Raw genomic sequence first — 14,071 nt, forward strand, 5'->3', positions numbered from 1 at the left:
AATCCCCTCTGAAAAGAAGTCAAAGAGTCAGAGATACAGGCAGGTTCAGTGAAAAGGAAGTATAGAAAAATACTCTTAGAACTGAATCTGAAATAAAATTATATTAGTTAATTCCAATAAAACATATCAAAATTAACATCAAAGATGATCCAATTCATCTCACAAAATATAAATTTGACACTATTTAGGAATACAAAAATAAGTAAGATATAAGATGCTCAACCTTTAGAAGGAAAATAATCATAATGCTACCCAATAACTTTAAAATAAGGCAAAATATTATATGAACCATAAAAGAGATACAAATAAGGTATTATGAGAGTTAATAATATCTGTTTAAAACCAGGAAAAGTTTTCAAGAAGATAACCCTTGTGAGGAAGCTTGATAGAAGAATAAAATTTCAACAGGTTAAGGTAAAAAGAATATTCCACGAAGCAAGAGTAACACAGCATTAAGGCAAAAGAGTGAATAAGGATGGGCTTTGTTTAGTAAACTGTTTATAATTCAGTTTTGCTGGACTATGTAATAGGTTCAGGGTTATAAGTAGATGGCAGAAAAGACAAATTAGTGTCGTATTATCAAGACACTCAAATGCCTGACTGTGTTTGAACTCATTTTGACAGGTAGTAAGAAATTAATAAAAGTTTCTAGTGAGAATAGCATTCATGGAGTAAAGAATAATAATGGTGGTAATAATATACTTAACAGATAGGAAAACAGAGATAAAGGATATAAGGAGACTGTTTTAAAAGAATAATAATTTAGGTAAGATAAGTAGTACTAAAAAGATCATGATGACAAAAGAAAGACAATAAACAAATTTGAGAGACCGAATCTACTACTCAGGCAACTGAGTATGTAGAGAAGGAAGGGAGGGTAAAGAGTCAATGATAATGAAAACTTTACTCCCAGCCAAGATGGAATAACAGGGATCAGACTTACACTCCTATTTGAAACAAGCAAAAAATCAGACAAAACACATGAAACAATAGTTTTTAAAACACTGGACGTCAGGCAACAAAGAACAGTGACCCTTGAGAAACGGTGAGCTCCGTAATTGCCTCAGCTTACTGCCTTGATAAGTTTCCAGGCTGCAGCACAGAAGGGAATAACCCAGGTGGAACATGGCAGATTCCCTGAGTTGAGGAGATGCTGAGAGTCAGGAGAGACTAAGGCAGCGAGAGTTTGCAGATCAGAATACTGGAAAAGAAAAAGCACTATAGACAGAGAACTTCAGACATCTGCAGAGTCCTCCTCAAGAATTTAGCAGAATATTGATCACTGCATGTACGTAAGGAAAATACCTAAGACTGGGGAAAGAACTACCTGAAAAAAGTAGAGGGAATGGTACCCAGCATTCACGCAGGTTGTGGGAATACTGCCTGCTGCTACCAGCCAGGCTGGAAAACCTCATAATTCATGAAGCACTGAGTAGAGTATTCAGAAGGGTCTTTCCTCAATAGTGGGGATTAATTTGTTGGGCTCACTTAACAAACCTTAAAAAGCAAGATCCTTAAAAGCATCAAACTGTTTCCAAATAATCTGTCTCAAAACACAATTCAAGAATATTTATAGGAATATACCAGCACCCAGTAAAAAAATCACCAGACATGCAAAAAAGAAGAAAAAAAAAATACCACTCATAATGAAGAGAAAAATCAGTCAACTGAAACCAACCCAGAACTGACAAGGACACTAGAATAAGTAGAAAAAGACATTAAAACAGTTGTTATATAATAATTATATTCCATATGTTCAAAAAGTTAGAGACATGAAAGATATGAAAAAGACCCAAACAGAACTTCTAGAGATTAAATCTACAATGTCCAAGATGAAGAGTAGATAATAACGTGAGATTTTTGAGCCTATCCTTAGTAGAATAAGGATAGCACTCTTAGTAAAACAATAGGGCTGAAATAATATGATAATAATAAATTGGTTTGGGAAGGGTCAGTGAAATAATTAGGAGACATCTTGAAATGTTAGAAACGTAGGTATAGGGATAGAGTACAAAATGAGGGCTAGAGACAAATTACTGCTTCATGAAAGTTTCTTTCTTACACATTCCTTCAGCTTGGCTATATAAAAAGTTGAAAACTATTTTTAATGGAATAGTTATATGGATTTTTAAAATGACAGTTAACTTTTACAGCACTTAAAGACACAATAGAGAACTACAGAGTTGTTTCTTTCTGGTTCCCAAAGTGATCTGTAATTATATAAGTACTTCCTTCACTATAATAATACTATAGTCCAAGAAGTATCAGTCAGGGACTTCCCTGGTGGCGCAGTGGTTAAGAATCTGCCTGCCAATGCAAGGGACATGGGTTTGAGCCCCGGTCCGGGAAGATCCCACATGCCATGGAGCAACTAAGCCCATGCGCCACAACTACTAAGCCTGTGTTCTAGAGCCTGTGAGCCACAACTCCTAAGCCTGAGTGCCACAACTACTGAAGCCAATGCGCCTAGACCCCGTGCTCTGCAACAAGAGAAGCCACCTCAATGAGAAGCCCGCACACTGCAATGAAGAGTAGCCCCCCTCGCCGCAACTAGAGAAAGCCCACGCGCAGCAACGAAGACCCAACACAGCCAAAAATAAATAAATAAAATCTAAAAAGAAGTATCAATCAATAGCAAGGAAAAACAAAAACAAATAAAACAAAACAACAGTAACTCTTCTGAAGTATATAGTATCTATGGGAAGTAAAGGAATGAAACTGAATTAGTCAACACCAGAAAACTTTAGTAGACAAAAATTTTCAAATCTGAAATTTTGGCAGGTTATTTTTAGCTAGAGTTACTTCAGAGATAAAGATATTTAATAGTCACATCAAAACCTGTAAAACAAATGACAAGATCATTTATCATTGTACTTACTTAAGGTAGAAATCAATGATTACATCATTAAGAAACTCTCCTTCTTCTAAGCACTCCAGATCTTCATTAGTTACTCCTAAGCCCCCTTTAGTAGGTGGTGGAGGATATACAATCAACCTTAAAAAGTAAAAATAAAATTAAAATATACTAATATTGAAAACTCTAGTGTCAAAGGGATTTGTTATATAGGACAATAACAGGGCAGTAGTATTCAATAACTAAAATGTGTAGGGTAAAAAATATTTGACATGATACAAGCAATTATATTTTCCTTCCTTTGTTTTCACAAGCTACTAATAGTACTCTCATTGAGTATCTTTTCATTTCCAATCCTTCCCATGTGGGCTAGTCTCAGTATTTGTCTAATCAATAGGTTATCTCACAGTCAATGACAATACCGTTGAGGATGTCTCTCTTCTGTACAATTTTTAACTTTCAACAAAATGAAGTAATAAAACATAGAAGATTCTCCTACACTCCAGTTTCCAATGCTAAGTTTGAATCCCCAAGACTAAAAGAGTCAACGGTCAAAAACAATGCTCTCCTACTGGTGGCTAGTCTACACCAGCAGCTGGACAATGAAGAATTACCATGGGAGCTTAGGAGGCAAGTTTCCCATAAAAAAGTGCTTACGATGCATAACTTAAAGAGAACATAAAGGATATAAATAATTAGAGCACAACCAGAAAGAAATGGAAAACAAAATGACAACTAATTAGGCATTTTTCCTTTGGCACCCTCTCTTAAAGCTCAGACATAAGAGCAGTTGTGAGTTCTGACTATAATCTTGGAACAGACAGGGTGGTACTCATTGCACAACTATAGTCAATAATAAAGGTATAATATGTACTTGTTGAACTAGAAAGATTCAAGAAGATAAGAATCATCTGCAGTTGATTTAATCTTGGTAACCGTGGCACCTAAATGAAATAACACAGGAAAATTTTAAGGGCTAAAATGAAAGTTACTATTTTATTGGCTATTTCCCTATCCTGTGCTTTCCTTTGTTTTTTTTTTTTCTTTTTTTTAACAGAGAAAAGGAATCTTGAAGAGGAATAGAAATCACTCTCAAGTGCACAGACTCCCTTATGCTGCCTTACCACCATGAGAAGACATATAAAAGACGAAATACGAACAAAGAAGTACTTCTGAAAGGGAAGTTCTGATAAAGTACCCTAAATTGAGGCACACATTAATAAGCAATTTCACTTTCCCTATTATATATTCAGATACGGAATACATATTCTTAAAAACCATACTCTTCTATTCAAATATTTTCAATAAATGCTTTAATCTTACCACATTTGACATCTTGGCTACCATTTCTGTCTTATTAACATAAAACTAAATGAAATGGCATTGATTGTCTTCTTAATAATTTTTTTAACTTTTTAATAATTATTTCTATTATTAACTGTCAGCAAGAAAGTAAAACTCAAAACATTTAAAAAGGAAAAGTACTTAAAATCAGCAATGTGAATGAAAACTACTAATTTGCCCACCTATTACAAACGGGATATGACACAGTACATACTTCTGAACAGGTCCAGTGGGCCTGACTTCTCGCCATTCTTCATCTGGATTCAATGTAATAGAAAGTGAGTAGCAACCACTACTTTGCTTCTGTAGTAAGGTGTAAGTAGGCTTGGCTGTATCTGTATTTGAGGGCTGACAGAAAATGGCAAAGAAAAAGGTCTTATATGTGCACAAACACGTATTAACTCTCAAAAGGACAAAGTCAAAAGTTAGACTGGTAAGAGAAAATGTGACTAAAAGAAATATTGATACATACCAATGAGTTATATATATACTCTTAGAATTTCTATAAAGATATAACTAAATCAAAATAATACTTTGGATCAAAAGATACTATACAATGATCAAAGTTTAACCTGAAGTGTTACTTACAGGTCTGGCTTTATAATTAACTTAGGAATCTGAAAACAGTATTCATTTTGTTCAAAGTGAACAAAAGAGGTGATAAATAGTAGGAAAAAATTTAAATGAGAGACTGAAGAGTTTATAAGAACATAAATTGATATTTTATTGTTAAATGGAAAACTATGATACAAATTTGTATATACAATGTAATTACCAGGCAAAATTTTTACAACATTATGCAAGACAGTGGTGAAGGCTTACATCTTGACTTCCACTAATGTGGCTTTCTACAGACCTTTAAAAAACCAGCTTAGCCCCAGACCAAACCCACATGAGTGTGTGTGTGTGTGTGTGTGTGTGTGTGCGCGTGTGTGCACACGCCCATGTCACAGCAAACTTAATAAATGCTTTTCTTTCTAGAGGTATTTGGCAGAGATACACAAGCCACATGTGTATTAGCAACCTCCTATAAAAATAAACACAGCATTTTAAAACTTACCATTAATTGTTCCAAGATAATTTTAGACTTATATTGATAAAAGAATTGCAAAAAACAAATAAGCCTCTCACAGATCCCCCTAATATTAACATCTTTTTAAACCACAGTACAATTATTAAAACTAAGAAATTAATGTTGGTATCATACTACAAACTAAACTACAAACTTTATTCTGATTTTACTAGTTTTTCCGCTAACAAATTTCTTTTGTTTCAGGATCCTACAAATCCTCAATCTTTCCTTGTCTTTCATGACCTTGATATTTTTTAAGACTGTTGATCAGTTACTTTGTAACTGGGTTTGTCTGATTTTTCTCACAATTAGACTGAAGTTATACAATATTGAGAAGAACAACACAGAAATGATGTACTCTTCTCCGTGCATGATGTGACAGGTACATTAGGTCAATATATCTTATTACTGGTAATGTTAACTTCAATCACTTGGGTTAAGGTGATGTCTGCAATGTTTCTCCACTGTAAGTTACTACAGTGGAGAAAAAAAAGTTACTTCTTTTTTGTAATTAATTAATATTTGGGGTGAGAGATTGATATTGTACACATATCCTGTTTTCCCTTAAGTTTTCATCCATTAAATTTAGCATCCCTCTGTGGACCTTACCTGCAACAATCATAACTATGATTTTTCTAGAGGTGGTTTTATATTTCTCTTGTTCCTTTTACATTTATTAATTGCAACGCTTTTCTAAGAAAGAATTGTCCCTTACCCACTTTTTTATGTTTTCATTCATCCATTCAGTTATTTATTTGTATCAATATAGATTAATTGGCATTATATCTTATTTTTTCATAATAATCACAGGCTATCATTACTGATTTTGTTGATCTAACTGTTCCAGCTCTGGCACTGGGAGTTCCTTTAGGTTGGTTCCTGTGCTCTTTTGACAAAACACAGCATTCTGAAATCATGCTCATTTCAAAAAAAGAATTTTTATCGAACTGCCTCCCTCCCCCTCACTAATTATATTAATCATATGCTAACCTGAGATATTGATTTCATCTTCATTTCTTCAGCAGTAGCAACAGGGAAAGAACAAGTTGAAGCACAGTAATAATGAATAAAAGAGCTTTCTTTTGAAGAGAGGTTCTGAAATAAAGGAAGTGCTTGAACCCAAGACAGTGGATAAGAAAGCTCTAATTCTCCATTGGTTGTACTTATTTCTGTCATAATGTCTTGCAATTTCAATTCTTCTCTCTGTGAAACAGAACTGTGTAGCTCAAGGAAAATGAATTCAGTGGATTTTGCTATGAAAGAAAAAAGAAATCAGTTTTTATCAGTAGTGTTATTTTTCAAAGGGATTATAATTAAAATAATTATTAGTAACAATAAGGTTGGTATACAACTCAACAAACTATTTTGTATGTTAGTTAATAACCCAGGCAAATTAAATCCCAAAACAGGACATTAGTAACCTAGAACCAAAACTCACAATTTTTAGACTCCTACTACGTTAGAATACAAACTCCACAATGGTATTGACTGCTGCATCTCCAGTACCTGGCATTTACTAGGTGCTCTTAAATGTTTGTTAATGAATGTATGAATAAGTAAATGAATGATGACTAAGCAATTGTTTTTCTCTAGCCCTCTTCATATATCAAATCTACCAATTAAAAAAATTTCCATTCAGACACTTCCTTCAAAATCATTTTCTCTCATCAAATGACATTCTCTCCTCCCATAATGATTATAAATGGCTTGTGTATTTTTCCAACTTCTCTGCTATTTAATCATGAATTTTCCCAATTAATTTGGAAGTAATGAGGACAGCAAAATAAGTAATTTTAAAGACATAAAATTTAGTTCACTACTTAACATCTTTAATGTGCAAGGGAGTAGGAGGGGAAATGGCAGAGAGATTAAAGAGATAAGAAAGAAATTTACCAATTTGATTTACCCAATTCTAAACCAGACTCCTTTAGGAGCTGGAAACTAAACAAAGTTGGGAAATATCTCAAGATATTATATATTGATAGATAAGTGTTATGGGAGCACCAGAAAAGTATTCAACCCAGTCTTAGAAAAATGATACATAAGTAAATAAACTGATTTATCTTTTTTAGAAACTATAGAAAATGTTGAAGATAAAGACTTCTGTATTTTATTTGACTTTGCCACTGATTAGTTCTGTCACAGTTCATTATGAAATAAGGGCAAGAAACTCTTAAGACAGGTAGCCAAGGATGTCAAGTGACTAAAAGGTAAGGTAGTCCTTTTATTTTAGAAGATAATTTTAATCAGTTGAGTAAAATTAAAAGGAGAAATTAAATGAATAAAGTATCTTACGTAATATCAAGGGATAAATTATTTTGAATTCAATGAACTTATTTCAATTCAGTGAAATAATTACATTCTACTAAATTATTTTAGAGGAAAATTACTTTATTTATAGGACTTCTCAGATTATCCTGAAATTTAGAAATCTTTTTATACTCACATTGCTGGCTTAACATAGAGTTTTCTAATTGGGTCTGAATCTCTTGAAGATAATTTGAGGAGACCCAAAGAAAGAGGATAGCATGACTTCTTTTACTGTGATCATCATCTTTATTTTTCCATAACCCAAACCGCTTTAAATGTGTAGTATCCACTAGCAATGAAATTTCATGCAGGGACACTGTAATAAATAAAAGATAACAAGGTAATAAATTAATCTATTTAGGAATACACTCCATATGCACTGTATGACTCCTCTTTAACACAATGTATTTTTTAAAAAGAATTATATGCAAAAAAAAAAAAAAGAATTATATGCAAGGTTTCTCAAAAATATCATTTCCAGTACATTTCAGTAAACTTGGCTGAAATACCTAAACAGTATTATTACAGTAAAAAAGATCACATAAATTAGAAAGGGCGTAAAAAATTTTTAAAAAAAATTAGAAAGGGCCAAACAATTTTTAAGTGATAATTAAATGTAGGAATTTAGCCTCTCACACTATATGATCTCGGACTATCTTATCAATGCAGAAAACTAAGCATAGTATAACTGAAAAAACTATATAATTCTATCTTGGTTAATACTATCAACCAAGACTGCAAATGCTATCATAAGCCACTTAACGCCTATTTTTCTTCTCCTCAAACATCTGCATTCCACTACACAGACCAGCCATTACCCAAAGATTCCCCAGAGTCATATGAGCTTCTGAAAGGTCTAGGATGCAATTTTTTTGGTGGCACCTCCTGACTTCCTCTCTTCCTATCCTGTCATGTCCTATTCTAACCTACCTTCTCTCTTCTTTTACTCTCTATTTACTGGCTCCTTTTTCTTTTTCTTTGTTTTTGATTTGTATGCCTTATTTAAATTGAAATATAGTTGACATATAATGTTAGTTTCACATTACTACATAATGATTTGATATTTGCATACATTATAAAATGATTACTATGGTAAGTCTAGTAACCATCTGTCCCCATACAAAGGTATTACAATATTACTGACCATACTCCTTATGTTGTATATTACATTCCCTTTGCTTATTTATTTTATAAGTGGAGGCTTATACCTCTTAATCCTTTCCACTTATTTCTCCCAACTCCCCACCACCCTCCTCTATGGCAACCAGCTGCTTTTTTTCTTTATCTTTGAGTCTCCTTCCCTTTTGTTTTCAGATTCTACATACAAGTGAGATCATACTGTATTTGTCTTTGTCTGACTTATTTCACTTAGCATAATACCCTCTAGATCCATCCATGTTGTCACAAATGGCAAGATTTCATTTTTATAATGGTTGAGTAATATTCCATTGTGTATATATATATATATATATATATATATATATATAAAAAACACATCTTCATCCATTCATCTATTAGAAGACATTTATGTTGTTTTCACACCTTGGCTATTGTGAACAATGCTGCAATGAACACTGAGGTACATGTACTTTTTCAAATTACTGTTTTGTTTTCTTTGGGTAAATACCCTGAAGTGAAATTGCTGGATCGCATGGCAGTTCTATTTTTAATTTTTTGACCAACCTCCATACTATTTTCCATAGTGGCTGCATCAACTTACAATCCTAATGTGTGCCAACAGTGGAAGAGGTTTCCCTTTTCTCCACATCCTTTCCGGCACTTGTTATCTACTGTCTTTTTGACGATAGCCATTCTGACCAGTGTGAGGTGGTATCTCACTGACAATTGGCATTTCACTGACAATCAGTGATGTTGAGCATCTTTTCATGCGTCTATTGGATATCTGTATGTCTCCTTTGGAAAAATGTCTATTCAGGTCCTCTGCCCATTTTTTAATAGGGTTGTTTGTTTTTTTGATGTTGAATTGTATGAGTTCTTTGTATATTTTGGGTATTAACCCCTTATCAGATATATGATTTGCAAATATTTTCTCCCATTTAGTAGGTTGTCTTTTCATTTTGTTAAAGGTTTCCTTTGTTGTGCAGAAGCTTTTTAGTTTGATGTAGTTCTACTTGTTTATTTTTGCTTTTGTTTCCTTTGCTTTTGGTGTCAGATGCAAAAAACTGCCAAGACCAATGTCAAGGAGCTTACCTCCTATGTTTTCTTCTAGGAGTTTTATGGTTTCTGGTCATACGTTTAAGTCTTTAAACCATTTTGAGTTGATTTCTGTATATAGTAGAGGTAAAGGTCCAGTTTCATTCCTTTGCATGTGGCTGTCCAGCTTTCTCAACACCATTTATTGAAGAAACTATCCTTTCCCTATTGTATATTCTTGGCTCCTTTGTTGAAAATTAATTTACCATATATATGTGGGTTTATTTCTGGGCTCTCAGTTCTGTTCCATTGATCTCTGTGTGTGTTTTATGCCTATATCATACTCTTTTGATTACTATAGCTTTGTAATACAATTTGAAATCAGGATGTGTGGTGCCTCCAGTTGTGTTCTTCTCAGGACTGCTTTGGGTATTTGGGGTCTTTTGTTGTTCCATACAAATTTTAGGATTTTTTTTTCTATTTCTGTGAAAGACTCCATTAGATTCTGTGAAAGACTCCATTAGAACTTTGACAGGGATTACAGTGCTGTAGACCGCTCTGGGTAATATGGACATTTTAACAATATTAATTCTTCCAGTCTATGAACACTGTAATTCCTCCATTCTGAAAACTGTCAATGAAACTGGCAGCAAAGACAGACAGATTAAGTTAAAAGTAAAGAGTGAGAACCTTCAGAAAAACTTCTCAGCATTTCTTCCTCATGCAGCTCACAGCCCCAAATAGATACTATTCTGTGAAATACTATACTACACAGATACTATTTCTGTGAAATCTAGGTAGTTATTACTAATCCAAATGTTCCCAAATAGATACTATTCTGTGAAATACTATACTACACAGATACTATTTCTGTGAAATCTAGGTAGTTATTACTAATCCAAATGTTCCAAGCTCTTAGTATGAAAGTTAAATATTCTTTAGGAAGGCTGCTTTAAAAAGATTCCCTTAAAAAAGCCGGGGGCAGCTTCCCTGGTGGCACAGTGGTTGAGGGTCCGCCTGCCGATGCAGGGGACACGGGTTCGTGCCCTGGTCCGGGAAGATCCCACATGCCGCGGAGTGGCTGGGCCCATGAGCCAATGGCCACTGAGCCTGCGCGTCCGGAGCCTGTGCTCCACAACGGGAGAGGCCACAACAGTGAGAGGCCCGCGCACCGCAAAAAAAAAAGAAGAAAAAAAGCCAGGGGGCATTTAACACCATCACAAGAAAAATTTACCTCATTAACAAATTTTCCCAAAATATTTAGTTTATTCTGTTACAGGGCTATGACAGACACTGAAAGTAGGAGTTGCCTATCATTTCTCCTACCTACTGTTAGGGATTTTAGTAACAGGACCCTAATTTTATGAGGAAGCAAGATACCACCTCTTAAAAACTCTATTTCCTAGCTTCCTTTGCAAATAGATGAGTGGTCATTTGACTACATTCTAGCTAAGAAAATATAAGCAGAAGGTTAGGTGGTATGCACACCCAAGAAGACTCCTTAAAAGGGAAAGAGATAGGTGGTATGTATTCTTTCTACCATTTTTCCTTTCCTCCTGCTCGCTACCTGGAACATTACAACATGATGGCTGGACTTCCCTGGTGGCACAGTGGTTAAGAATCCGCCTGCCAATTCAGGGAACATGGGTTCAGTCCCTGGTCTGGGAAGATCCCACATGCCACGGAGCAACTAAGCCTGTGCGCCACAGCTACTGAGCCTGCGTGCCACAACTACTGAAGCCCATGCGCCTACAGCCCGTGCTCCACAAAAAGAGAAGCCACCACAATGAGAAGTCCGCGCACTGCAATGAAGAGAAGCCCCCACTCGCTGCAACTAGAGAAAGCCCGCGCGCAGCAACGAAGATCCAACGCAGCCAAAAATAAATAAATGAACAAATTTATTTTAAAAAAAACAAACACGATGGCTGGAGTATGAGCAGCCATATGGACCATGAGACAAACTAGAGGATGAAAGTCATGTGTCAGGGATGACACAGTAAGAAAATGAAAGGAGTCTGGGCCTCTGATGACCAAATAAACATCATATCAGCCCTGTTCAGTCTACCTCTGGAATTCTTAAATGTGAAGAAAAAATAAACTATTTTCTTTAAGCCACAGCCAAACAGCTAATATAAATATGAATAAATCAAATTTCTCCCACAGCTGCTGCAGAAAAATAAACACTTAGACCCCTAGATTTCCCCACCTACAAAAACCTTTCACATGCATGCCTTGTTTTATTTATTTATTGGTTGCACCGGGTCTTAGTTGCAGTAGGCGGACTCCTTAGTTGCAGCTTTCCTGCTCCTTAGTTGCGGCATGTGGGCTCCTTAGTTGTGGCTCGCCGGCTCCTTAGCTGCAGCATGAGAACTCTTAGCTGCAGTATGCATGTGGGATCTAGTTCTTTGGCCAGGGATCGAACCCAGGCCCCCTGTATTGGGAGCGTCTTAATCACTGCGCCACCAGGGAAGTCCCTGCATGCCTTGTTTTAAAAAAAAAAAATTTTTTTATATGGGAATTTAGCACAGACAGGATTTGAAGAAGCTGACTAATATTTTCCTCTTCCATTATAAAATCGTAAACCCATTACCACTGACAAGAGTATTTTTCCAAAATTTTTAATTAAAATCACCTTTTAAAGATCATTTGGAGCTGATTCACTTTGTTATAAAGCAGAAACTAACACACCTTGTAAAGCAATTATACTCCAATAAAGATGTCAAAAAAAAAATAATAATTTGGGAACTTCCCTGGCAGTCCAGTGGTTAAGACTCCACACTTCCAATGCAAGGGGCCTGGGTTAGATCCCTGGTCAGGGAACTAAGATCCCACATGCTGTGCAGTATGGCCAAAACAATATTTTAAAAAAAAATATATATATATATATTTATATATATTCATTTGGGATAGAAAAGCTATAAAGAAAGCAACATTTGAAACAAAGCACAAAATATTAATGATGAAAACCTAAAGTATCATTTTTGATGTTTGTTTGTATCATAAGAATTTGAGAGGTAGCTCCATTACAAAGGTTTTTACCTATAGATTTTAGTTAGATGTAGTGGGACTACATCAAACTACAAAGCTTCTACATGGCAAAGGAAATCATCAACAAAATTAAAAGGCAACCTACTGAATGAGAGAAAATATTTGCAAGCCACATATCTGATAAGGGGTTAAAATCCAAAATATATAATGAACTCATACAACTCAATAGCAAAAAAACCCCAAACAATCTGACTGAAAAAAAGGCAGAGACACTGAAAAGACATTTTTCCAAGGAAAACATACAGATGGCCAACAGGTACACAAAAAGGTGGTCAACACTGCTACTCGTCACAGAAATGAAAATCAAAACCACTATGATATACCACCTCACACCTATTAGAATGGCTATTAACAAAAAGAAAAGAAATAATGAGTATTGGCAAGGATGTGGTAACAAGGAACTCTTGTGCACTTGTGCACTGTTGGTGTGAATGTAAACTGGTGCAGCCACTATGGAAAACAGAGCATTCTCAAAAATATTTTTTTAATGATCCAGCAACTCCACTTCTGGATATTTATGCAAAGGAAAGGAAAACACTAATTAGAAAAAATATACATGCACTCCCATGTTAACTGCAGCATTATTCACAATAGCCAAGATATGGAAAAAACCTAAGTGTCCATCAATGGATGAATGAATATGTGATAAATAATATGTGAGATATATACAATGGAATACTGTTTTGACCAAAAAAAAAAAAAGGAACAAAATCTTACCATTTGCAACAACATGCCTTGAGGGCATTATGCTAAGTAAGCGAAATAAGCCAGAGAAAGACAAATACCATATGACATAACTTATAGGTGGAATCTTTAAAAAAAAAAAAAAAAAGCTCATAGATATTGAGATCAGATTGGTAGTTGCCAGAAGCAGGGGGTGGACGAAATGACAGAAGGGGATCAAAAGATATAAATATCCAATTATAAAATAAATAAGCAGTGAGAATATAATGTACAGCACATGGTGACTATTGTTAATAATACTGTATTGCATATTTAAGGCCTATTGCATAGATCTTAAAAGTCCTCATCACACACAAAAAAATTTTTGTAACTATGTATGGGGATGGATGCTAACTTGACTTATTGGGGGAATCATTTTGCAATATATACAAATATCGAATCATAATGTTGTACACCTGAAATTAATATAATGTTGTACATAATTTATACCTCTATTAAAGAAAAAGAAATTGAGAGGTAGCTCTGTTACCCAGGTCTTTATCTACAGATGATAGCACTATTTTTATGAAGTTATTTCCTCTTGAATCACAGGCCTTGGTTTCTTT

At 34.7% G+C, this 14,071-nt stretch overlaps 1 protein-coding gene across 27 annotated transcripts in view; it reads right to left on the bottom strand.

Annotated features, from left to right (window-relative positions):
- The window catches only part of SENP7 (SUMO specific peptidase 7), a 171,357-nt gene that overhangs the window by 13,821 nt on the left and 143,465 nt on the right, over positions 1-14,071 (bottom strand). For all 27 annotated transcript variants that reach the window (XR_009563695.2, XM_060298014.1, XM_070045437.1 and 24 more), the window contains 4 exons: positions 7,717-7,896; positions 6,261-6,523; positions 4,413-4,546; positions 2,879-2,995 (listed from right to left, as the gene is read on the bottom strand). Coding sequence is in view for 26 of the 27 variants with exons in the window: in XM_060298014.1 (XP_060153997.1) it covers positions 2,879-2,995; positions 4,413-4,546; positions 6,261-6,523; positions 7,717-7,896 (694 nt within the window). In the remaining variant the exon portion in view is untranslated. The remainder of the gene's footprint in view (positions 1-2,878; positions 2,996-4,412; positions 4,547-6,260; positions 6,524-7,716; positions 7,897-14,071) is intronic.

This window comes from Globicephala melas, chromosome 4 (genome assembly GCF_963455315.2).
Source record: "Globicephala melas chromosome 4, mGloMel1.2, whole genome shotgun sequence".
NCBI lineage: Eukaryota > Metazoa > Chordata > Mammalia > Artiodactyla > Delphinidae > Globicephala > Globicephala melas.